Source organism: Nelumbo nucifera, chromosome 1 (genome assembly GCF_055504915.1).
Source record: "Nelumbo nucifera cultivar China Antique chromosome 1, China Antique-T2T, whole genome shotgun sequence".
Lineage (NCBI taxonomy): Eukaryota > Viridiplantae > Streptophyta > Magnoliopsida > Proteales > Nelumbonaceae > Nelumbo > Nelumbo nucifera.
Genome location: NC_142649.1, coordinates 45032146 through 45056693, shown reverse-complemented (window position 1 = coordinate 45056693; position 24548 = coordinate 45032146). Strand labels below are relative to the sequence as shown.

Genomic DNA, 24548 nt, shown 5'->3' with positions numbered 1-24548 from the left:
TCATCGGATTTGGATTTTTGGGCTCTACATACTTATGGTCTTGGATCCTTGAAGCCCCAACTTTTATAAAATTCAAAAAATGCCCCCAAGTTAGCTGAAGCATGAAGTGTTGTAGAAAGACTAAAGAGAGCAAAAATGGAGTGTCTACAGAGATATTTTAGAGTAGCCACCTTGTAGACAATTTAGGAAGGAAGAAATGTTAGAATTTTCCAAGATAAGGAGAGATCTCTTGTAGAAGTGAAGGAATGTATTTTAACTAGGGCTATTCATTGGATTAAATCCTTGGCTTCCTTTAATTCATTATCTTTTGATGACATTTGGAGGAACTAGGCTACAATAACACTCTTCAATTAAGAAAAAAAGAGCTACAATAGTTTAGGCATCTCCACCAAAAGGGTTTATTAAATTGAATTTTGATGGAAATAGTCAAGGTAACCCAGGACCTTCTAGCATAGGAGAAGTCATGAGGAATGAAAATGACAACATCATATCCTTATTCTCAAGCTCGGTGGGGATAGGGGATCTAACGGGCTAACCAGCTAAGAATGGAGAATTTATTAATTGAAGGGTATTCTAAGGTGATTGTACGCGTTGGTTGTCAAATCCATACTTGGTCATTGGGAGTTATAGGGATCTCAAAGAAAAATCAATTGCTTAACAATATATATAACATGTAGAACCTAGTGGGTGGGTAGGGAGGCAAATGCTTTGGCTAATTCTCTTGCTAAACAAGGAAGTCCTAGGGATCAATTATTTTGGGGCAGCTTTGTAATCTTTATTTCTGATCACTTGTAGTGTTTAGGAGAGGCAACATCTCATGCTTTCCAAGGGATGGTTGTTAAGATTTATTCTTTTTGATTAATGAAATAACTTTTTCAATTATCAAAAAAGTTATTGTTATTCAATAATTATTCAAAAACAAAAACAATGATTATTTACTAAACTGGTAAATTATTGCAATGATTTTTTGTCAATTATCTGGTTGGAAAAGTATTAATATTTTTCACTAATTTTCAATAAAATAGCATAATAAATTCTGTTATTTTGAACATTGTCAATTTATTGTTTGGAAAATATTCAATAATTTTTAGTATATTAATAAAATAATTTCTCTTTTTTAATTGTGAATTTAATAATTTATTTAATGAAATTAATAATTTAATAGAAATTTGAATTTTTTCCATGCATCGTATGGATCCCTACTAGTATATCTATATTTGCACTCTTCCTAAACGGAGCCTAAATAAATTATACATTCTTTTGTTCTATTATAGGAGTGCTTGGGTGCTTACTTGTGACATGGCTTTGGCCTTTGGATCTATTGTTGTGGCCATTTAAGTAAGTGTTGGGCATCATTGCTGTTTTCTGAGGAAATGATACCACATCAACCCCACATTAAAATTCATTTTTTGAAAAATGTCTGGTATTTGGTTAACCGTTTTTCCGAAAAACATTTTTTCAAACCACATCAAAATTGAGAAAAGTGTGATTTGAGAAAATACCCATTTTGGTGTTTTACCGTTTTTCTACTATTGCTAGCAATAACATATTAACATGCCATTGTAAAACGCCTAATAATAGTATCAAATAGAACATCTGAGAAAACGTTTTACGAAAAAACAACATACACTTATGCAGTACTGTTTTCTGACCGGCCATTCGTTCCGAACACCGCCTGATTCAAAGTGGGCAAAGCAATGAATCGAAGGCTTTGATTTCATGCTTTTAGCGCGGGCTAAAACCATACAAAATCCACGCGACTTGGAATAATTGAACTTGTCATCCACACGATTTAAGTGGGACCCATTAAATTTCGGGTAGCCATGAACGAACGTGCCTACTGCGCACCCAACTCTAATCGGGATCGAGGACTATTGAAGTCTTACCTTCAACGTTCTGATTTGACTTCATCGTTCAGTAATTAGTCCCATCCCCACTGAAAAGTGAAAACTAACGAGCAAGAAGGCTACCAAGCACAAGGTTTTCTTACCGTTGGCGAAATTCCGTCGATGCGGTAAAGAAGATTCTGATAAGGCGAATTAGAAGAAGGCACCGACTATATTCGAAGTGACAGGTTGGTTGCAGAAGACGATTGTGGGTGGCCATGGCGTCCTCTGCAACTATTCTCCGCATCTTCGCAATTCTACATCTCTTGCTCGTGGTGGCAGCCGACGACGTTTCCCACGACGATGATTCCATCCCCAGATCCGGATCCCCCTCCTGCAACAATAAATTCCAGCTGGTAAGCGGATTGGGTCGATTCTCATTCTTTTAATTCGTCAGAAACTGTGACAATTGATGGCTAGATACCAAACAATTCCCCAATTATTCATCTTTTCTGGCGAATTGATGAGTAGATACCAAACATTTTTTCTTTCTTATTTTTCTTTTAACATGCCATTGTTCCTAGTTGTATATGTGAAGATTCTATTAAGCTTACAGATTTCTGGAAGCTAAAGAATTGGTAATTTCAGAGGATAAAGGAACTGGTTAGAAAATAGAGTGGAAAAGCTATTATGTGCATAATAAACCCATCAGAGCCGAGAAATGACAAACAATGAAGATTAAGAGCAAAGAATCATTTTAGGTTGGCAATTTATCATGATGCAGTGGTATAATGTCTTTCTGTCATAATATTCATACATTTCTCCAAACATCAAATGCCTCTTTTGTCTTTATAATATTGTCCCTGGAGTCACCAGGAAAATATTAACTTGATTGTAAAATCAGAACTGAGTTGTTGAACACTTTGTATGCTCATAAAGAACTGGAACAAGCAAAAAGGGAATAAAAAGAAAAAGAAGGGAAAAAAAAGGAAAACATTAAGGAATAAATCCAGATTTATTTGAGAGGAAGTTTGAGAAGTAAGAATGCAATTTTCTTCTGTTTGGTTATACATAAAAAAGAAGAAAATAATATTTTTGCAATTCTTTTCAAAGTCATATGTGATTGGTTGTGGGGTTGGTCTTATAGGTCATTAGTCAGATTGGGCTGTTGTAGTGTTTTGGAGTTTTGTATTTTTCGTGGTCCTACATGTCCCTTGCTTTGCTTTTGTCTTTAACTAGTGGGTGTTATGGGGAGGGTTCTGGCTATTGCAAGCTTTGGGTTATAGTGGCCTTTCCTTTGAGAGTTTCATACGTGTCTTGTTCTTTGTTTCGTTTTTCATTTGTGCTGTTTAATGATGATCCTTTGTCACTAGAGTTGTACTTTCCTCAATTTGTAAACACTCTACTTACATGTGAGAAAGTATAGATAATGAAAGTCTTGTCCAAAGTATTAAATATTATTTTCCTAGCTAATGTTCATTTACAGCTTTGTGGTTCTTTTACAGTCTTGAACCATTGGATATCTACCACAAGATGGTGGCTATTAGATGTTTCACTCTATATCCACAAGATGATCTGTCACCACCATTATGAGCTCTTACCGATGCCAGAAAACCTCTACTGATTGATTTCCCAATTCTCTTGGTGCCTTGGGTGAGATGGGTCCTCTTGGTTGGGAACTCTCGACCTCTTTGCTGCCCTAAGACGATATCTATTGAAGCTAAGATTTTAGATCACCTTTCTCTTAGGTTAGGGTGATGATTTTGCAACATTACTAAACATGGAAAAGGTTTTTTGTTGCAATTGACCCTTTGTGAGTAGGAAACTTGGAACTTTCCAATTCCAAGGAATTGTCTTAGACACCAAAGACCTTTAGATAGGAGGCTATTTCACAATGGTTTCCATAGTTGAGATCTAATGCCCATGGTAGGTCTCTAGAATCTTATCAGACCATTCAGTAACGAGCCTTGATCCAGTTGGACCAGCTCCTCAAGTCTAGACTCCAAATTAGGCCCGTCCTTGACAATAGGTTTTCAAGCATATATCTTCTCCAGTAATAGTACTCAGATGCCCCAGCTTCCCTCCAACTCCCTTGTTCACCTATGGACGAGGCTATAAGTTGAACCATGCAAATCTGTGTGTGCCTTTTTTTTTCTTGGGTTGAACCTCTATTTTTTGTTTTCTTCTTGTTTTCTCTTCTCTTTGCCAATCGATCTCGGTCTTGAGTGAAAACGAAATTGTAGTAAATAGAATGAATTGATTTCATAGTTAAACCAAGATCTCCTTGGGAATACACTATTTTAATATCTCTTTTAATTCATACCTGTAGGAAGCTAATCCATATATTTTTGGTTGAAGAGAAATCTGAAATTTTCCCTTGATTTCAATGATCTAATCATCAATTCAAGAAGTTCTCTGATAGAAATCACACTACTTCCATGGACTGCAACTTACACAGCTCTCTAGTCTAGACCTATTAGGCACCAGAAGTAGCAATTTGATCTCCACTCTCTAAGGTTTCTTTTTTTCACTCAAGGGAGGCAAGCGTATTTGGGGGGGGGGGGGGAGAGATCCCTTTAAGGTTTCTAAAACTTAAGAGATAAATAAGAGTAGGAGAACGAAACCCCTCATCACCTAGAGATTGAAATCTTAATTCCTTCTCTACTATGTGTGGCCAAGATTAAAATGGGCGTATTGGCTTGTATTGTTGAGCTCTTCATTTTATTTATTTTTTATTTTTTTCAAACCTGTTCAGGGGGATTGGTTTAAGACCTGTCTACCCCCCTGAAACAGGTCAAACCCCGGAACTCCTCATATTTTACATATCAGTGACTCACCATACGATTCATATTGGCTGATACATTGCAAAATTTTGATCCTTGGGCTGACCTAAACAAAATAAGAATTATCTAGAATATGTGGAAGGAGAGAAATGGCCAAGTTTTTAATTATGTGCTGAACATAGAAGATGAGGTAGTGAACAAAATTTTGGGCATATTTTACTCTTTTGATAGTCTTTTTTGATTATCATAATATCTTTGTATGAAAACCATATATGGTTGTACAGTCTTAGTGATAGGAATCAATCAGCACCCTTGAAGACTTATTCTAGAAAGAAGGCCTTACAACAGGTCCTGATATGGCGTAGTGATGGTACTTGGGATTTGGACTGAATTGAACACCAAGGGTATTTTTGTCAATTTACAATTTTTCTGTAGGGTCCAATAATAGGGTTTGATTGTCTATTTATAGCTTGTTTATTTTTAAAATTTCAGTCATTGCATAAGTAGGATTAGAGTTATCGAGTCTTCTTTGAATTGAAATAGGATATGAGAACTTAGTTTGAGGCCTACTAGGATTATTGAGTTTAACAGTTTGACTCCTAGGATTATTATGAGTCTAACAGTTTGTCTCCTAGGATTATTATGAGTTTAGAGTCTATAAATATGTATGGACGTTTTACACAAAGGCAATGAAGTTTATTGAGTTTTCTTCAGCTTATGCTAACTATGGTGAGTGATTTCCATGCCCTAGAGTGATTCTAGGCACCCTGTGAGTGATTCCAGGTATTTTCTCTCTTCTTTCTCTCCCTATTTTCTCTCTTACTCCTTCAAGAAACCATTACAGACATCAACAGCCATAAAAGTTTGATCAAAGAAGACCATTCAACATTCTCTAAGGACTAGACTGAGCTTGTCCTACATCATTCAGGGTACAGAATGTTGTGTACAAGGGGATGTATACTGTAATGTTTTTATTCCTATTATAGCAATGAAAATTTCCTTTACTCTGTCAAAAAAAGGACTCAGCTGTATCTTATGATATAAAGCTTTTTGAGTGCCAAATACTTGTATCTGCAACGTTAACTTTCCAAAACTGAGTTGTTCTGTATCATTTTTACTTGAGAAATAAGCTGCAAAGTAGCCACTATCTCTTTGAGTTTTCTTGAAATGAGTCATTTGTCCTATTAGTTCATCACTTCATCTTAAAATTAATAATGGTATTGATCAGAAACATTTAATGGTGTTTTGGTTATTTTTGTGTGCATTTTTGTTTCATCTCATTTATAAAACCATTTACTATTTTGACCATTTTATCTGTGCATTTTTGTTTTATCTCATTTATAATATCATTTGCCATTCTGTGCATTTTTGTTTAATCTCTTTTTTAAAATCATTTACACACATTATGCAACATATTGATTATCTTGTTTATATGTTGTTAAGATTCTTTGCCTATTTTTGTTGATTTCTTTTATAGACATCTAGGCTATTGATTTCATATACTTCTGAATTTGACTGTCAGGTTAAAGTGAAGAATTGGGTTGATGGTGTTGAAGGTGAAAGCATAGATGGATTAACTGCTAGATTTGGTGCTACATTACCAAGTGAGGAAAGCAAAGCACTAAAACTGCCTGTTGTTTTAACGAATCCCCTGAATTGCTGCACCAATTCCTCCTCTAAGGTCCTTCCCATGTTCTACACTGAATCCTTGTAACCTTTATAGTATATGATTACAAAATTTTACTTAGTTTTACTATCATGAAAGTACAAGTTCCTTGGAGGCCTTTGATATAGACTCTTTTATGAAACTTGAAAAGTCACAATTCTCTTTAAGTTGAGATGTCTTTGGCATAGGAGGCTACTTAAACTTGTCTTTCCATTCCAATAATTCAGTGGCACATGCATTTTATTGTATACTAAAGTTAGGCTGTTTTTATGGTGTGGTCTTAACTTTTTGTACCTTGATTATTTCTATAGGGTATGATTACAGTAGTAGCCTTTTTCATCTTTTTAGTTAGGTTGATGGCTGATTCAATTGACTTCCATGCTTGCATATCTCATGGTTAGTTCCCAATGTTGAAGCAAAGTGCCTTAGGGGTGGAAAGGAGACAAAGTATAGGTTTTTGATAGGGAAATCCATGGAAGGTTGTCTGAGATTTACAATCTCCTTTACTGATCAAGAAAGGATTAACAATATCCTGCATTTTCATTAAGAGTATGCTGTTTCAGTCAACAGCGCAATGTATCTTCCGATCAATTGAAATCTATGTAAATATGTTAAATGTTTATGATTCTCAATTAACTGATTGTTTTCTAAGTAAAGACTTTCATTTATTGGGAAAAAAAAGAAAGGTATTTTGTAGTTTTCAGACTCCTAGATAGTCATTGAACTAAACTGATCTCCAACTGCTACCCTATTTTGTTAACACTATAAAGAAAGGAATTATAATATTGCCCCTGATTAAGTAAATAAAGTGAAAAATCTCCTTATACCCTTAAGTTAACTTCTAACACTAGGAGAGGGAGAAAGGAAAAAGAATTTGGGAGCTAATGTGTGTTTTTGAGGAACTGAAAAAATAAGGAAATGAAGAACACAAAAGGATTGCAAGAAAGCAATGGGGAAATTAATATGGAAGAGTGGAATGAATATCTAGTGATTGTTAGTGACATGTCCCAAGTTGGAGGGATATGTCAAGGGTTGCTTGTCCCTTGACTCACCATTTGAATCTAATCATCAGCTGGAAGACAATCGGGGAGAGTTTTTGAAAGATGTGAAGAAGTTCCAGAGACTCGTAGGGAGACTCTTGTATTTGTCTATGACCAGGCTTGATATTGCTTATGTAGTGGGTGTCCTTAGTCAGTTCATGCACAATCCTAGGACAACTCACTTTGAAGCTGCAGAGAGGATCCTTAGATACCTCAAGAAGTTTCCCGAAGCTAGTTTGTTGTTCCAAAAACAAGGTGAAAGTATATACTGATGCTGATTGGGCTGGAGCAGTTGATGACTGAAAGTCTACTAGTGGGTATTGTGGCTTTGTAGGAGGAAACCTGGTCACATGGAGAAGTAAAAAACAAAATGTGGTGGCTAGATCTAGTGCTGAAGCAGAATATAGAGCAATGTCTCATGGGGTTGCTGAATTCATGTGGATAAGAAATATGTTAGGTGAACTGGGTTTTGCAGTGAGCAATCCTATGTCACTCTACTGTGACAACAAAGCTGCCATCAATATTGCTGCTAATCCAATCCTGCATGATAGGACGAAATACATTGAAGTGGACAAGCTTTTTATTAGAGAGAAACTTGTAAATGGAGAAGTGTGTACTCCATATGTCAGCTCAGAAGAACAACTTGCAGATATCTTCACCAAAGGTCTTCATCATGTGCGGCACAATGATTTGTATGACAAGTTGGGCATGATTGACATCTATGCTCCAACTTGAGGGGGAGTGTTGAAATAATTTAGTTATTTGTGTTAGGGTCTGTTTGTCTAGTTAAAGCATTTTTTATTTCTGTTATTTCTGTTATTGTACTCACTTACAACAAGGGCACAAGGGTCTTTTCCCTTCTTATTTATGCCGCCCTATATAATATAATAAAAGCTGGCGCTGCCAGCACTGTTCTATTGCTCCAAACTTTTTCTTCTTCCCTTCTTCCTTCTCCTTTCTCTCTTCTTTCCTTCTCTTCTCTACTTCCTCATATTTCAATCGGATTTATTGTCAAGAACACCTAAATGATCCTTGGATTCAGCCACCCTATGAAGACCCAAGGATAATGGACTCATGTAAGACAAAGCCCATTAGGTAATCAACCCTGTAATGCTCTTTTACACTTAACCTCTTGGCCCATAATGAACAAAACACTGTCCGTTAGGGAAGGACCTATCCCTTGGCTGCAAGGTGCAATGTCACACTCTTTACTTAGATGGATCCTGGGATTAAAATCTTGGGATAAGTTGACTGTACTCCACCTCAGAATTCTGAATTAAACTGCAAACCTACAACAATTCAAAATTATAAACACCTCCACCTATAACATCCATACCTGCCTGTGAATTGGCATCACTTCCGAGCTGGCACCTACCCCAACTGTATGGTGGAGCTAAGATTTTTGAGGGTGGAATGAACAGTAAAAACCCCTAAAATCTTTTGCAAACCTTTTTTATTAAAGAGCAGTAGCATATATCTATATGTGTGTGTGTGTGTATATATTGCAAAACCAGATTTCAAATGCAAGTGAAATCCACTGTTGGCAATTTAGGTTTCCATAAGAGAGAGTGTAAACCCTGATATTCACTTTGTTCGACAAAGGGGCTGATCCTATCACTATGATCACCCACTCAGGTGAATTCTTAGATTGCCCCAACATACCTAGGTATTTGACCCTTGATGGATCTCACTAGTTGGCATATCAAAGACATCCCAATCCAAGACCTAGTGTAATACCATAATCTAATATGGGGTTATGTGTAACTTTTCAGTTTTGCCCAAGGTCTAGGACATAATTAGAAATTGGTCTTGGTTCAGTGCTTCTGATAAACGCCCACTGGCTTTACTTGGGGTCTAACCTTAGCTGTTGAGACAAGCTGCTCCAACTCCTTGGCAACACACCAGTGTCAGCCTTGTTAGGATAAACTCCCCAAGTATATCCAATTACTGAGAACATTCTAAACTAACACAAGTCTCTTAAGTGTCTAGTTTAAGGGGTAATACACTGAAATGTACCAATATTAACATGAAATAACTATGTACTTTATTAATTTACAATTAAATGCTTATGTACATCAATCTGATTGGAGCTAAGGGCATATGTCTAACAAATCTTTCATCCTCCTTTTGATTTGATTGGAGTCAGATTTTTTGGACAAATCTTTGAAGACAATAGAGTGTGGTCGATCTCCCTTGTGGATTCTTTCACTTGTGCTATATTCTTCAATGCTTTAATACAGCCTAATACCTTGGGGGTTAATTTCCCGGTGAAAGAAATTTGGAACAAGCCTATTCCTCCAAAAGTTCAGGCTCTTTGTTGGGAGGTCTTTCTTGGAAAGATTAAACCTTGTGATGTGCTGGAAAGAAGAAGGCTGAATAAGTGCCTTTCCTCTCATATGTATTTCCTATGCGAAGACAGTGGTGAAACTATATCCCATCTCTTTCCTTTGTGCTTTGCATTTGGAAGCATCTTTGTTCTTTATTTGGGTGCAGGTGGACTCCTCCTTTGGAAAGCGGTGAGGGCAGCTGTGGTTTGGACCATTTAGGAAGAGGAATGGGAGAATTTTCAGTGATAAATGCAGATCCAAGGAGGAAATCATTGACTTAATCAAAATAAAGGCTGTGCATTGGGTGAAAACTTTGGAGGATTTCCACAATTTCTCTCTGAATGACATCTTGACATCTTGGAAAGAGGTGGCATCCTAGGCTCAAGAAAAATGCAGATTATGCAATGGACCCCCCCGGCTTCTAACTTTCTAAAGCTCAACTTCGATGGAAGCTTCATTTTTTTTGATGGGAAACGGTAACTTTCATTAATTCTTCAAAAAAACTTAGTACAAACTGTCACCTTCAAAAACAAGGTGGCCTTCTCATCAAAATTACAAACAGGCCCGAAAAAGGTTCTTCCTACTAACTCCTTGCTTTGCTAAAGTATCGGCCATTGCATTGGCTGATCTTCTAGTCCATTTAAAACAGACTTCAAGCTCCCTTAGTTGCATAATCTCCCTTACAGGTTGTCTAAGGGACCAGGCGCCTAAGCTGTTTGTAAGGAAGGGTGGATGCTTCATTGGCAATATGGGAGCCTTCAGGAATTCAAAAGGAAGGGTGGTAACATTCTATTCAAGACCATTGGAGCATGGAGATGCACTGACAGCTGAGCAAGGGAGTTAAACATGCCCTATGACTGGGTTATAAGAATTGCAAATGGAATGGGATTCATTAGCAAAACAAAGGGTTGACAGACTTCACATTTTTTAGGTCTTAGTTTGAATAATGTGTAACTTGGATTAATAGACTATACCTGAGTGTACTAAACTCTTCATATAACTAATGAAACCTTTCTACTTCACTGATAAAAAAGGAATTTCCATGTGGATTGGAATTTCTAGAGTTGAAGCTTTGGTTTGTTTTGGTTGTCTGATATCGGGTTTCAAAGATGGATGTTTAGAGGCATCATTAGTTTTTCTTTATTTTTTATTTTTTATTTTGGTGTGGCTGGGGGATGCATCTTAGTTCTATCTCTAGTAGCATTTTATGGTTGAGTAAGAGATTTTTCTCTCTTTTCCTTTTTTTGTTCTAGTTCTCCTCTTATAAATTTGCTATTGTTAAGAAAAAGGTTAACAAGTTTACATTTTGCACCTACTTTTCATTTTCACTCAAGGTATTCATATGGAGTATACCTGCTTCCATAATGACATGGAGGTTTATTTGTTCTTGTTTGTCATGGTGCTTTTCATAAATCTACCCAGCATTGCTTCAAATTTTAATATCATATTGTTCTAGTTGCATCTACTTTGATTTGTTAAAATTATCTTATGACTGTCTTGTTTCTTGCGCCCTATTTTGTTCTTTTCTTTCTCTTGACTTGTTTGTTTGGTTTCTTAACCACCAAATCTTGCTTTAAATAAGTTTTTGCTTTGCAGTTATCCAATTCCCTGGCTTTATCTGTGCGTGGAGATTGTGCCTTCACAACTAAGGCACAAGTTGCACAATCAGGTGGTGCAGCTGGTTTAGTGGTGATAAATGACAATGAAGGTAGCATTTTTATTTGTTTTTCCTTTTTGATAAAAATAATGATAATTTCACAAGTTATAGAATTGCATTGTTAAGAATGACAGGAGTTTGGCTTCCTTATACGAAACATGAATAAAATCATATTAGCATCCCAATGGAATATGAATTGGCCCTTCCCTAGAGCCAAATGCATGGTTCAAAGTATCGATACACCCTTGTGTATCGGCAGAAGCGTATCAGTACTTAAAAGCATGCGGTTTTATATGTTTTTTATTCTTTTTTTTTTAAATTTGGTTTTTGGGGAGGTTTTTATACATATTTTTTATTTAAAAAAAGAGTGGTCCTGAAACACCTGTAAACAGGTGTATCGAGACCCCAACGATATGATACGATATGCCCGATACGGGGCGTATCGTATCGAAATTTTGATCCTTAAATGATACACCATTTTAATTTCTTCCAGTGCTAGACACCAGTCTGTTAAATATGATAGAGCAATGTTTGTGTCACAGGAGTTAGTGCCATGGTGGTCCTTTATAAGAAAAAAGATAAAATGTAAACAAGGATTTTGTGCTAATTTATGGGTTATGGGGATTTTATGTTTAGTTCTTTTGTGATTTATGATATCTATGGCACTCCTACAATGTTATGATTTTTTTTTTCTATTTTGAATTGTAAAAGAAAAATTTTATTAAAAGAGAATACCGAGAACATCCAACAAAAGTTGTTAAGAAAACACCCACCAGAAAATAACAAAACGGCTACAACATTTGAAACTTAAGCCTCCCCACAACAAAACCCAAAACAAGAAAACAACCCACCTTCTTCCCCTCTTCCCAAACTCGCAGCCCTACTTGTATTAAACTGACCTAATACCTACTTCACCTAACAACACACCCAAACTCCCTCATTCCAAGACTCACCCCTTCCCCTAATGGCCTTTTCTTCAAACTCTCTTCTCTTCTTGTATTCTTCAAATTCTCTTCTTGCAAGCCCCTTACCACCCAAAAAGAACAGGCCCAATGTCTTACCTACCTCCACCTCCCTTTCAACAACTTCCTTTAACTCCAGTCTTCCCTGGCTCTCCTTTGGCACCTCAATGTTAAGAACCCTGTTATTACAAACACCACCAGATGTCCTAAAACTGTCATCTGAAAAAGTCAAACCATCCCGTTGAACAGTTCTTTCTTCAGTTTGAGAATCCACGTCATCAAAAGGGGAAATAAGATTTTGCTCCAAAGATCCATTTTCCAATTGCCCATTCCCTAGTGTCCCTAAGGTACTTCTTCCGGACTCTTTTTGCATACATTCTTTAGACCTCACCGCTTTTTTCTTGTAAACTCTCTTGAATCTACTGCTCAGTCTGTCACCAATGACACCCTCAAGCCGAGAAAACAATTTTGTCACATCAACTGGTCACTATTAGCAACTTTTGGTTTTTTAAAGTCTGATAGTGCATCTTTTTCTTTCTCTGCATTCTCTTTCCTTGGTACCCTATTTTGCCTAAATCCTCGCCCAATTTAGCTATAACCACTTCTGAAATTTTGCCATCAACTCCAAACTTCTCAGGGGGATCCCCCAAACCAACTTCCAACTCTTCAGAATTATAGAAATGTCAAAGCTCTGCAGAATACCATTACTGCTGTCAGAGAAGTTGCTTCCCAACTCTACGGCATCATTTTCACAACTGGTCTCAAATTCCCAGATTCCTTTACTTCCTCCCTACCTGTCCTACCACCGGAAGCCCCACCTTCAAAGAAAGAGCCAATCAAATCCTCTCCTACTTCACTGCAACCTGCAAAGTTAGCCATTTCCCTTACTCTATCAGGCGTCCCCCCTTTTCTCAGCTTATCTTCATTCCTCGCTTTTGTCCTCAAACAATTGTCAACCATCCCTGCTGTAACAAGTCTGACACTTTTTTCATCAGGAGTAATCCATGTATAATCACCTGCTTGGAATTTCTATTGCTGAAAACAAATTTTGCATCTATAGACACCTTAGGTCATTGCAGCCCAAACTCTTCATCCACCCTCTCTGTACAAAGTTGCAGAGAGCCTGGGTCCTCCTTCAACACAACTCGTTCAGTGAAATAGGACCCTCTTCTTGAACAAACTAAGTAACCACTCACTCCCACTTCTGTTTACAACAGCAAAGAGATTGCTTTTTAAAGGTCGAACTTTTCCTTCCTCTAGCACCTTTTACTTGTAACCCCTGGAAACGATTGTGTCTTAAGGCTTCATGAAGCTTCTGAGGGCCGGCCTTTCTAACAAAACTCCTTGAAGGAATTGACACTTGCTCAGAGTTTAATGGGTTGGCCAAACCTGGCTCTGTCAAGTAAGAACTTGGAATTTGGCATCCTCTCAAATGAGGCCTCAATTTCTTTTCTGCTGCAAGTTAAAGGGATTAGTGACTAGTGAGGATGTTGATAGATTTCCCCTGTGTCTAACAGCTTGCATCCTGAGCTCACATGTGACCACTTAAATAATCACATGCCTCATGGTTAAAAGATTCTGGTTGTATGGTAGCTTTTAAACCATTCATCCTGAGAGGATCATCTTAATCCTATCTGCAGATAAAGTTAGTTTACTCCTGATCTTATCAGGAGGTTACCAGATTCAAATCTGATTTGAATTTGGTCTCCCAGAGTGGATAAGGTTAAAAGCCCCATCCTTTTCACTAACATTAATCTCAGATTCGCCCCATCTTTTGGGTGATCATATCAGCCCAGTTCGAAATGGGCTTTTGGCCCATTAAGTATTCAGTGTTTAATTAGTTTCCAATCTGCTGCCCAGTTGGGCTTCTTTGTATGGCGTGGGACCCAAGCATTGATCTACACACCAGCCACATGGGTTCGGCCCAGCCTTTAAAACAAGGCCCAGCCGAATTCACTGAAAAGCTCAATGAACCCCTTGAGTCCATCGTATGGACCCTATGGGCCCAACACTTACATTAAGTGGTCCCTGGGCCAAGCCATCTTATAAAAACCCAGGGACTGTGGGCAGGTGCAAGATTAGCCCATCAGGTATTATCCTAAATGGTCTTACACTTAACCTCTCAGCCCTTAATGATCAAGCACTGCCCGACAAGAGAGGACCTCTCCCTCGGCTGCAAGGAACAGTGCCGCACTCCCCTCTCACATGGATCCCGGGAATTAAAACCATTTGCAAACATTTGAAACCGTACATATATAAATATATTAATTTTGCAAAAACAAAATTCCAACGATTGAAATCAACTGCCGGCAGTTTGGTTTCCATCAGAGAGAGTGCATTCCCGATCATTACCCTTTGTCCGACAAAGTGGCTGATTCTGTCACTATGACCACCCACTAAGATGAATTCTCAAACTGCCCCAACATACCCAGGTTTTGACCCCCACTAAGGATCTCACTGATTGGCATATCAAAGGCAGCCTGATCCAGCACCTAGTGAAGTGTCATAATCGAGTCTAGGGGTCAGGTGTAACTTTCCAGTTTTGCCCATCTATCTCCAAGGTCCAGGGCAAGACTGGAAATCTGGTCCGGTTCAAGGATTCAAGTAATCCCATACTGCATGTGCCTCGGGTCTTACCCTGATGGCTGAGACAGGCCATCCCAACACTTGGTGGCACACCAGCATCAGCCTTGGCAGGATAAATCTCCCCAGACTTATCCAACAGCTGTGAACATTTAAAACTAACATGAATCTCTATAAATGTCCAGTTTTAGGGTTTTACACAGAATTAAACCAAACAACATGAATCAAAACATGCACTTTATTTATTTCCACTAAATAACAAGTACATCAAATCAGATTGAAGCTAAGGGCATACATAAACTGTCTAACATCATCCTGGTCTGAACCTCTGAAGTTGAGGAACTTAAAACCCACCCGAAGTCTCTAGGCTTAAACCCCCTAACTCTGTCCACTTGATCCTCCTCCAACCCTTTGACCACAATACCAAAGCTTCCTGGTTGGCCTGTTTCATCCTTATTTAAAGCTGTTTCTTTTTGTTTAATGACAAACAGCTCACCCCTGTTTCATCCTTATTTAAAACTGTTTCTTGTCATCTGATCATGTAACTCATTTTGTTTCTTAAATATTTTTTTTCTTTACTATCCCCCCCCCCCCCCCCCCCCCCCCACCCCCCCCACCTCCACACACACACACATTCCAGGGAATGGACCATTGCCTTCTAAATAGTTATATGAAGTAAACACACATTTTTTTGAGAAATCACAATGGGTCGGGTGAATTACAATTTTTATCTGGGTGAGAGCATCTATTTCTCTATCTGTCATTTTGGGAAAACCATATAGCCTATCCAAACTGTTATCCATAAAAAAAAATCCAAGCTGTTAACTGGATAGGGATTGGGGGATTGGAGTGTGCTTACTTTTCTTGACCATGTCTGACCTATATCCGTTCTTGTGTTGGAGTTTTCCATGAATTAAGTTAGCTGTCCAAAGTCTCCATTTATTCCTATTTTCTTGTGTGTTTTTGGCCTTCTGATCATTGGTGAATGTGTATTTATTGATTCCCAAAAAGTTGGAATCTCCCTTATCCATGTAGGTTTATTTATAGATAGCCATATTGATACATGTCTGTTTGACTAGTGGTTATGGAGAGCTAGTTCTTTAATTCAGAACTTATCAGGTAACGTCCATTTTGCATCTTGGATATGATATCTCTAACCTTGTTTTCCTTTTATGCAGAACTTTATAAAATGGTTTGTTCTGATAATGATACTTCTCTGAATATAACCATTCCTATTGTGATGATTCCAAAGTCAGGAGGAGATGCTATAAAGAAATCAATGGTAGATGGTGGGAAAGGTAATTGCCACTATCCATATATGGTGTCTTTAAATCTTCACTTGTTTTCATTGATCACATTTATCAGTTGTTAGTTTGCCATGAGTGAAAATCTTAATCTATTATTTGATATTCCCTAATTCTAGCTAAACTTCATCCTAGACCTTGTTTCTTTAAAAAAAAAGTTTGCTTCTGTATCCTTTTGTGATCCGATTATTGCTTAATAAGTAATATGGCTAACCATATTTTCTCCAATGTAGTGGAACTTCTACTGTATTCTCCAAATCGTCCAGTTGTGGACTTCTCTGTGATCTTCTTATGGCTGATGGCTGTTGGGACTATTCTCTGTGCATCTCTCTGGTCAGAATTTGTTGTGTGTGAGCAAAATGATGAACGCTATAATCAATTGACGCCCAAGGTTTAACCTTTACATCCCTTATTGACCTTTATCTGGACTTGCATAGTGTACGTACGTATGCATTTATGTATGCATGCATATATGTATCTATGCATGTTTGTGTATAATGAGAAAGTGTTTGTCTACTTTAATGTGATTTGCTTGATCTGTTAAATAGGTTTATTTTCAATGTTAATTGCTGTCTTGTTATTGCAGTAAAGAGACAGAACTTGATATTAGGAAACCCAACTCCAACAAGTTCTTTTTATGTAGCACTTCAGCCACTCTATGCACCATACCATTGCCCTATTTTCTGTTTTACACTGGATCTAGCTAAAACCAGTATTTTAAAACGTGGAGGTGTGACGCAAGGCATCCCACTATCTAGAGGTGTGAATTGTAGTTCAGAACGTAAGAGGCATAAGCCTCTTGATCACAATGAGGCATAAGCATTCTTAAGAGGAGGATGAGGTGGAAGAAGAAGAGGAAGGAGGATCTCATATGTTTATATAAGGGGCCGAACCATCCACTTGAAACTGATTTCAGCAAGGAAGGAGAAGAAGAGAATGGAGAAGAGAAGAAGAGAAGAGAGAGATATGAGAGCCAAAAGTTCTGGTTGGTGGCACAAGATTTAGATTATATAGGCTAGGGCAACCGTACAAAATAAAAGAGTAAAAAGACATAAATGCCCTTTGCGGCATATAGTACAAATTACATCACTCCCCCTCAAGTTGGGGCTTAGATGTCAATCATCCCTAACTTGTCACAAATATTATAATGTTGTAATGAATTTAATCCCTTAGTAAAAACATCTGTAAGTTGTTCCTCAGAGCTAATGTATGGAGTGTATAGTTGCCCCTTCTCAATTTTCTCATTGATGAAATGTTTATCAACCTCAATGTGCTTGGTTCTATCATGAAGAATTGGGTTGGCTGCAATGTTGATAGCAGTTTTATTGTCACAATTGTAGAGAGAATGGGCCGAATGGCCCATGGCTGTTTTTATTTTTCTATTTGTTTATGTTTTATGCTGTTAATGGGCCTTTCTTATGTTATGTTTACTTAAGTTAATTGCCCAATTAAGGGCCTCTCTGTAAATATTTGTAAATTACGTTTAATGAAAAGGGATTAGGGGGAAGAGAGGTTTCATTCGAAAAATAACTCTCTAAACCCTATTTACCGCCATCTTCTTCTTCTTCTTCTCTCCTCTTGCTTCTCTTTTCTACTGTTCTCTACCACCTTTTTACACCCTTTTAATCAGTCCGTTTGTTTCAGAAGATTGTTTTTCTTCTCGGTATCAGAGCGGGCTCTCCTTTTTTCTTTTTTCTCCTCTTTTTTCCCATACACAGTGTGTATGGAGAGTTGAATCGGATGAGTAATTGAAGATCTTTTCATAGCCTAGTTGTTAGTGGATTTTTGGAGAGAGGAAGGCTGTCTTTGTCATCATTTTGACAGTCCCTGGCTAGAGAATTCTGCTTGTGGGCCCCACAGGGAGCTTCACCTTGGCGCTCAGTGATTGAAGGGGTCCTTGTTCTTCCTCTTGAAGATCGATTCAAGCCTCTTGGTGTTCTGTGAAGTCTACAAGGAGCGGCTGGTATTTTCTGTTTTCTCCCTGGTTCCAGGTGAGACGCAATTGACAGGTTCGACTGTATAGAGGTTGGGTGGGCAACTAACCTCTTAAAGGGAAATTCCAATTGACCCAATAGGTTCTTGATCCATAGTAACTCCGCAATTCCATGTGACAGCCCCGTATTTTGCCTTTGCACTTGACCTGGCCACCACACTCTGCTTCTTGCTTCTCCAAGTTACAAGATTTCCTCCTACAAAGGTACAATAACCGCTGGTGGGCTTCCTGTCGTCCATTGAGCTAGTCCAATCAGCATCTGTGTACACCTCTACCCTCATAGGTCATAGATCCATGCCTCTTAAGAACATGCCTGTCTCTGGGAATTTCTTCAATTATCTGAGAACCTTGTTTACTGCCTCTAGGTGTGCCTCTTGGGGTGCATGCATGAACTGACTGAGGACACCCACATTATATGCAATGTCAGGCTTGACCATACATAAATAGAGAAGTCTGGCCACAAGTCTTTGGTACTGCCTTGGATCTTTCAAGGGCTCACCACTACAATCCCCAAGTTTATGATTGACATCCATAGGTGTGTCAACAGGTTTAGCTCCTAGCTTCCCTGTATCCTTTAGAAGATCTAGGATGTACTTTCTTTGGGAAATGAAGATGCCTTGTTGAGAGTGGGCAACTTCAATTCCATGGAAGTAGCGCAAAGGCCCTAGATCCTTTACTTCAAACTGTGTATCCAAGAACTTCTTTAACCTCTGTTCTCTAAGACCCAGTCTCTAATGGTAACAATATCATCTACATAGACAATCAAAGCTATTGTTTTTCCTTGTTCCCTCTTTACAAAGGGTGTGTGTGATCAGTTTGACATTGCTGAAAACCCATCTGTTGTACTGCTTGGTGAAACTTGCTAAACCAAGCCTTTGGAGACTGCTTTGGGCCATACAAAGATTTTTTTTTAATTTGTAGACTTTATATTCATTGCCCCTAGCACAAAAACCAAGAGGTTGAATCATATAAACTTCCTCTTCCAAATCACCATTCAGGAAGGCATTTTTTATATTGAGTTGATGAAGTTTCCAATCAAGATTTGCAGCAAAAGATAGAAGAACATGGATAGAATTCATTTTTGCAACAGGAGCAAAAGTCTTGGCATAATCAACCCTATACACCTGTGTGAAGCCTTTTGCAATAGGACCATCTGCCTTCTGTTTCACAGAGAACACCCATTTGCACCTCATAAGCTCCTTTCCCTTGGGAAGATCTACCAATTCCCACGTGCCACTTTTGTGAAGGGCGTTGATCTCTTCCTTCATTGCATCTGTCCACTCAGGAACAAGTAAAGCCTTTGCAACACTCTTGGGAAGGGGAACACTATCAATGGCAGATAGAAAAGCACGAAAAGAAGATGAGATATTCTCATAGGACCAAAAATGAGACATAGGGTGGTGTGTGGTACACGATTTGACACACTTTTAGCAATAGGGAGGTGCAGATCACAGCTTGAAGTGCCAATATCAATAGGTTCAGGAGTACCAACTGGAACAATAGTACTTGGGTGTGGTGAAGGATCCAGCCCCTTGGAGTCTGATGGCATTGGTTCCATAGTTTCTTGCAGCTCTGTGGCAATTGAACTCTACTAGCCCTAATTTTTGAAGCATTGTCTCCAAAAGACGCGAAATGGAGGATCAAGAAGGGAAGGCAATAAAACTTGTGTCTGACTCTGTTTTTCCTCAACTATACTCTCCCCCTTAGGAGAAATGAGAAAGTAGGGAACATCTTCAAAGAAAGAGACATCCATAGAGAATATTTTTTTGATACAGGGTCAAAACAACGATAGTCTTTTTGAGATAGAGGATAACCGAGAAAAATACACAATAACTTTGGGATCATGTTTACCACGAATAAGAGAGAGATCATGAACAAAGCACTTACATCCAAAGACACACATAGATATAGGAAACATCGGGGCTTTAGGGAAGTGGAACTGATGAAACCTATATTCCAATAACCGAGACGGTGTCCTATTGATGACATAGGCAGCAGTCAGAACAACATCCACCCAGAATCATTTTTGGACATTCATTTGTAACATCAGTTCCTGAGCAACTTCTAGAAGGTGTCAATTTTTTCTCTCTACAACCCCATTTTGTTTAGAGGTTTTGGCACATGAGCTCTTGTGATGGGAACTACAAGATGCAAAGAAATCTGTGAGGTCACAATGAAAATACTCCTTGGCATTATCTGATTAAAATATTTGGATTTCTGTCTGAAATTAGGTGTAGGCCTTACGCTGAAAATCTTTTACAAATTTAGGAATCCCGTGAATGCATAGGATAAACCCAAGTGTGTCGAGAGTAGTCATCAATAAATGAGATGAAATATTAGTAGCCATTCTCAGTTGGAATATTAATAGGTCCCCAAACATCAGAATACACAATATAAAAATGAAATTCTGATCTTTTATTGCATAAAGGATTTGAAGTTCTACAATGTTTACTTATGTTGATTATGCTTGTAATTGATAAATTCTAGCATAGTGCCTTTGCTCTGAATATGTTGCCTTCGCTTGTTCCCATATTTCTTTTGTTATCTCGGCCCACATAAAATTTTGTTTAACAGATGGTAACATAGATGTCAAGAGCCAGGACATAATCATGCAGTTCTCTTGGTTCCAGTTATCATATTCAGAAGTACCAGCCTTAGGTTCCTTTATTTTTCCATTAATATATCCTGCCTTACCCTTGGCTGTGATATACAGCCGCATCTCCTTAGATCATTCCAAGTAATTTCTGCCATCCAAAGGGGTAATAGTCATTGGGAAATTTATGGAGTCATGACCACTGCTCATTCCACCTTGATTTGTGGTGGTTCCTGAGGTTGCAAAATCTTCAGAATTCATGACTGACACTTCTAAGACAACAACAGCAGTCCTTCACTTCAATGTACACACACACAAAAGGACTACACAGCCCTTACTCTAAGTATTCTGACAGTTAGAACACAATTACAGTCCTTGCTGCAACACGCTTTCACCAGTCTAACAGACCTCTCCAAGGCTAATATAAGCCACAAACATCAGTGCACTGCTGCTGTAACAGCCATCTGAACACTTTCACAGGTGTAACAGACTTCTCCAAGGCTAATATAAGCCAGAAACATCAGTACACTGCTGCTGTACTAGTCAACCAAACCAGGTCACTCATGACCTACAAATAATTCCCCAAGTACACAGGTTTCTGGATCATCCGACCCACAAAGAAGGGGTTAAACTTCCCTTATACCATTCAGTCAAGGCCTTAACCTGTTCTTGGTACCAGCACCAAGAACCAAAAGAAAAATAGATTTAAATTCTGTCCCTGTTCAGTTCAAGAGGATTCATGTAACTCGCAGAAGTGTAACCTCCTAGCATCATCATTTGGTCCATACATGCTTGTTATAATGCCCTTAAAAGCCATTCCCTAGGTAGCTTCAATTGAAACTGAGTATCTATTCACCAACTGATCTGAAACCTATATGGCATCTACGTTCCACGTGAAGAGACTTGACATATCTTATTAGGATAGTCCTTGTTGTATATTGTATATGTGTTTTATTTAGCTTTATTTTCTTTCAGCGCTGTAAGGGCACTTTTGTAATTGTACATAATATATGATCTTTAATATATTAGAGGCCTTTTGGGGATGTGGTCGACTGATTCGTTTGACACCCCTGAACCTGCTTTCTCTTATGCTCGAACTAGGGTTTGACATGGTATCAGAGTAGGTCCTACAAACTTGTATTTGATTGAATCTGTTGTTGGGCGTTAGAAGGAACATCTAGAGTTTCTAGATTGACTGTTTTGATCTGGTTGGAAGAAGTTTTAGAGGCTATTCTGTTCAGCACAAGTTTTCCAGGGTTTCTCTGGAAAATCGCAACCAGCATTGAAGTTCTCTCTTGTTCTCTTGATCGGCTGTACCAATCGACTTGAAACTCTAGATTTTGTGTTGCCCTAGTTAGTTTTAAATGTTTTTAGAGTTTGTTCTTGGATCAGATTGGATTTGAATGGTCTCCTTCCAGTGATTTAAAAGGTGTGCCTAGGCGCGTTTTGGGGTATGTGCCTCGCCCAGGTCCTAGGCGCGCCCCTTTCAACGAGAACCCCCTATTTGCTAATGTTGTTCATTCATTCATTCCAATAAAATGTGCCCCTTTCAACGAGAACCCCCTATTTGCTAATGTTCATTCATTCATTCCAATAAAATATCTTCTTAAAAGGCAATTAAAGTTATAAAATCATTATTTTTCATGTGAGAAATAAGAATTTCAAACCCTAACATAGACTTGTTCGGGCTTGCCTCGAGGGGCATGGTACAAAGGTGACTCATAGAATCAAGAATGCAATATGTTTTACATCACATTAGCTACTTGAAGCAATGCAATTAAGGAAAAAAAGAGATTGTGGGTTTTACATGCTTGAAAATGCTTTATATGTTTGCATTTATTTTTAAATTTTCATTTGAATATGCTTTACATGTTATATTTATGTATTTTAATTTTAGATAGTTGGTTTTTTAAAACATTTATTTTAAAATTTTTGTTTATATTTTTAATTAACATTATGTTTAATATTTTTTGAATTTTTTGGCATTTTTTTTGAATTGTCTGACTTTTTTTTTTTATTTTTTAGCTTTTTTTTTTTGTAGTTTTGCGCCTTCGTGTCTCGCCTTGCGCCTTGCACCTCAGGCGCAAATTGGCCCTTGCGCCTTTTTTGCACCTTGTGCTTTTAAAACACCGTCTCCTTCTTGACAGTCCAGTAAATTTACCTATTTTGGACTATCATCTTAACATCTTTGTTTGGCTAAATTTTTCAACTGAGTTTTGATCTCTTGCATGTTATTTGGCTATTCATATAACTGTTATTAAATTTGGACCTGATTTTCTTGGGTGGCTGCCTTGTTTTGTTCTCCTTGGTAATAGCTGTTATTCTTCTGGAGTCTGGACTGTGGTGGTTTACTAAGATGGCTGACAAGGTTGATGATATACCCGTGAAATTTGATGGACTAATTACAGTATGTGGAAATTCCACTTTGGTTTCTTTATCGAGGGAAAAGGCTTGGAATGTTATCTGAATGGTAAGGTTATTAAAACTGATGAATTTGAAGCCAAAGCTTTTCAACTATGGAAGCTCAATAATGGAAAATTGGTGTCTTGGATTCTGAGTTCCATAGAGTCCCACATTGCTGTACCTATGCGTAGAATGTATACAACCTATGAGATGTATGCTTATTTGAAGAAAGTTTACCATCAGTCAAATATGTTTGGACATTATTAGATCAAATCTGAATTTTTTACTTATTGTCAAGGGGACAGAAAAATACAAGAATATTATGCTGGATTCTTGGATTTATAGGCAGAATATGAATTAGTCCATATTGACCCTTTGGATTCCTTTGAATGTGTTCAGTATCTTCAGTAACATTTTGAGAAATGAAAAGTGAATCAGTTCCTCATGAGGCTTAAACCTTAGTATGAGATAATTAAGTCTACTATTTTGAGTAGAGGAACCCTTCTAGACCTAGATTTTGTGATGGGGGTGTTAGTTCCAGTTGAATAGAAGAAGAAACATGATTTAGCGTGGTGTGTTCTATGTCTCACACACCCAGAAAGAAAGATATTTATATTAATATGTAGATAGATAGTTCTATCCTTAGAAGAATAGTAGAGTACAATAGTGTACAAAAGAAATATAAGAAAGATAAAATTATAATATTAGTCCTCATCGTCTCTACACTCCCCCTCAAACTGATGTAGACAAGAGCATCAATTTGTCCATAAGGAATTGTGTTTAGTGTGAGCCATAGCCTTGGTGAAGAGATTAGCCAACAGAAGGTTGCAGGACACATGAGGAAGTATGATGTGGCCTGAATAGGAGAAAGAAGCTCCTAAGAATCAATTCCTAGTAAGGCCTGAATTTCCAAATCCATGGCAGCTTTCTAATGCCTGATTATTGTAGCTTTTTGGTAAGACTTTGGGATATTTGTGGAAGACAAAATTGCAGAAAGGGAGCTATGGGTTACAAAAAATCCATAGTGGTTAGGAGGACAAGAAACTTTGGAAGAACGTCATAAAGGAGTTGGAGTAGGAGGTGAAGGATCACTTACATGAGAAGCAGATATGGATGGAATAAGGCCTGGGGATGGAAAAGGGGTAGACACTAGAATTGATGAAGAGGTGGAGGCATAGGCATTGGTGCAGCTATTAAGATACATAGTAGTATTGGTCACCTCCACCCAAAAGGTAATAGGAACATGGGAGTTAAACAAAAGGGATCTTACCATACTCAATATGTGTCGGTTCTTGTGTTCAACAACTTCATTATGTTGAGGAGTTCTTGAGCAAGATCTTTGGGACATAATACCATGTTTCTTTAAATAAATTAGGAACTCTCCGTTTTCGCCATCAAAATATTCTCCCCT

General features: G+C 38.0%; 1 protein-coding gene across 1 annotated transcript in view; it reads left to right on the top strand.

Annotated features, from left to right (window-relative positions):
* Positions 1-1866: 1866 nt before the first annotated feature.
* LOC104590967 (signal peptide peptidase-like 2) overlaps positions 1867-24548 on the top strand; it is a 114101-nt gene continuing 91419 nt past the window's right edge. Inside the window, exons 1-5 of the mRNA XM_088896603.1 lie at positions 1867-2242; positions 6132-6290; positions 11239-11350; positions 16023-16142; positions 16382-16539. Coding sequence (XP_088752729.1) covers positions 2105-2242; positions 6132-6290; positions 11239-11350; positions 16023-16142; positions 16382-16539 — 687 coding nt within the window. The 5' untranslated portion in view covers positions 1867-2104. The remainder of the gene's footprint in view (positions 2243-6131; positions 6291-11238; positions 11351-16022; positions 16143-16381; positions 16540-24548) is intronic.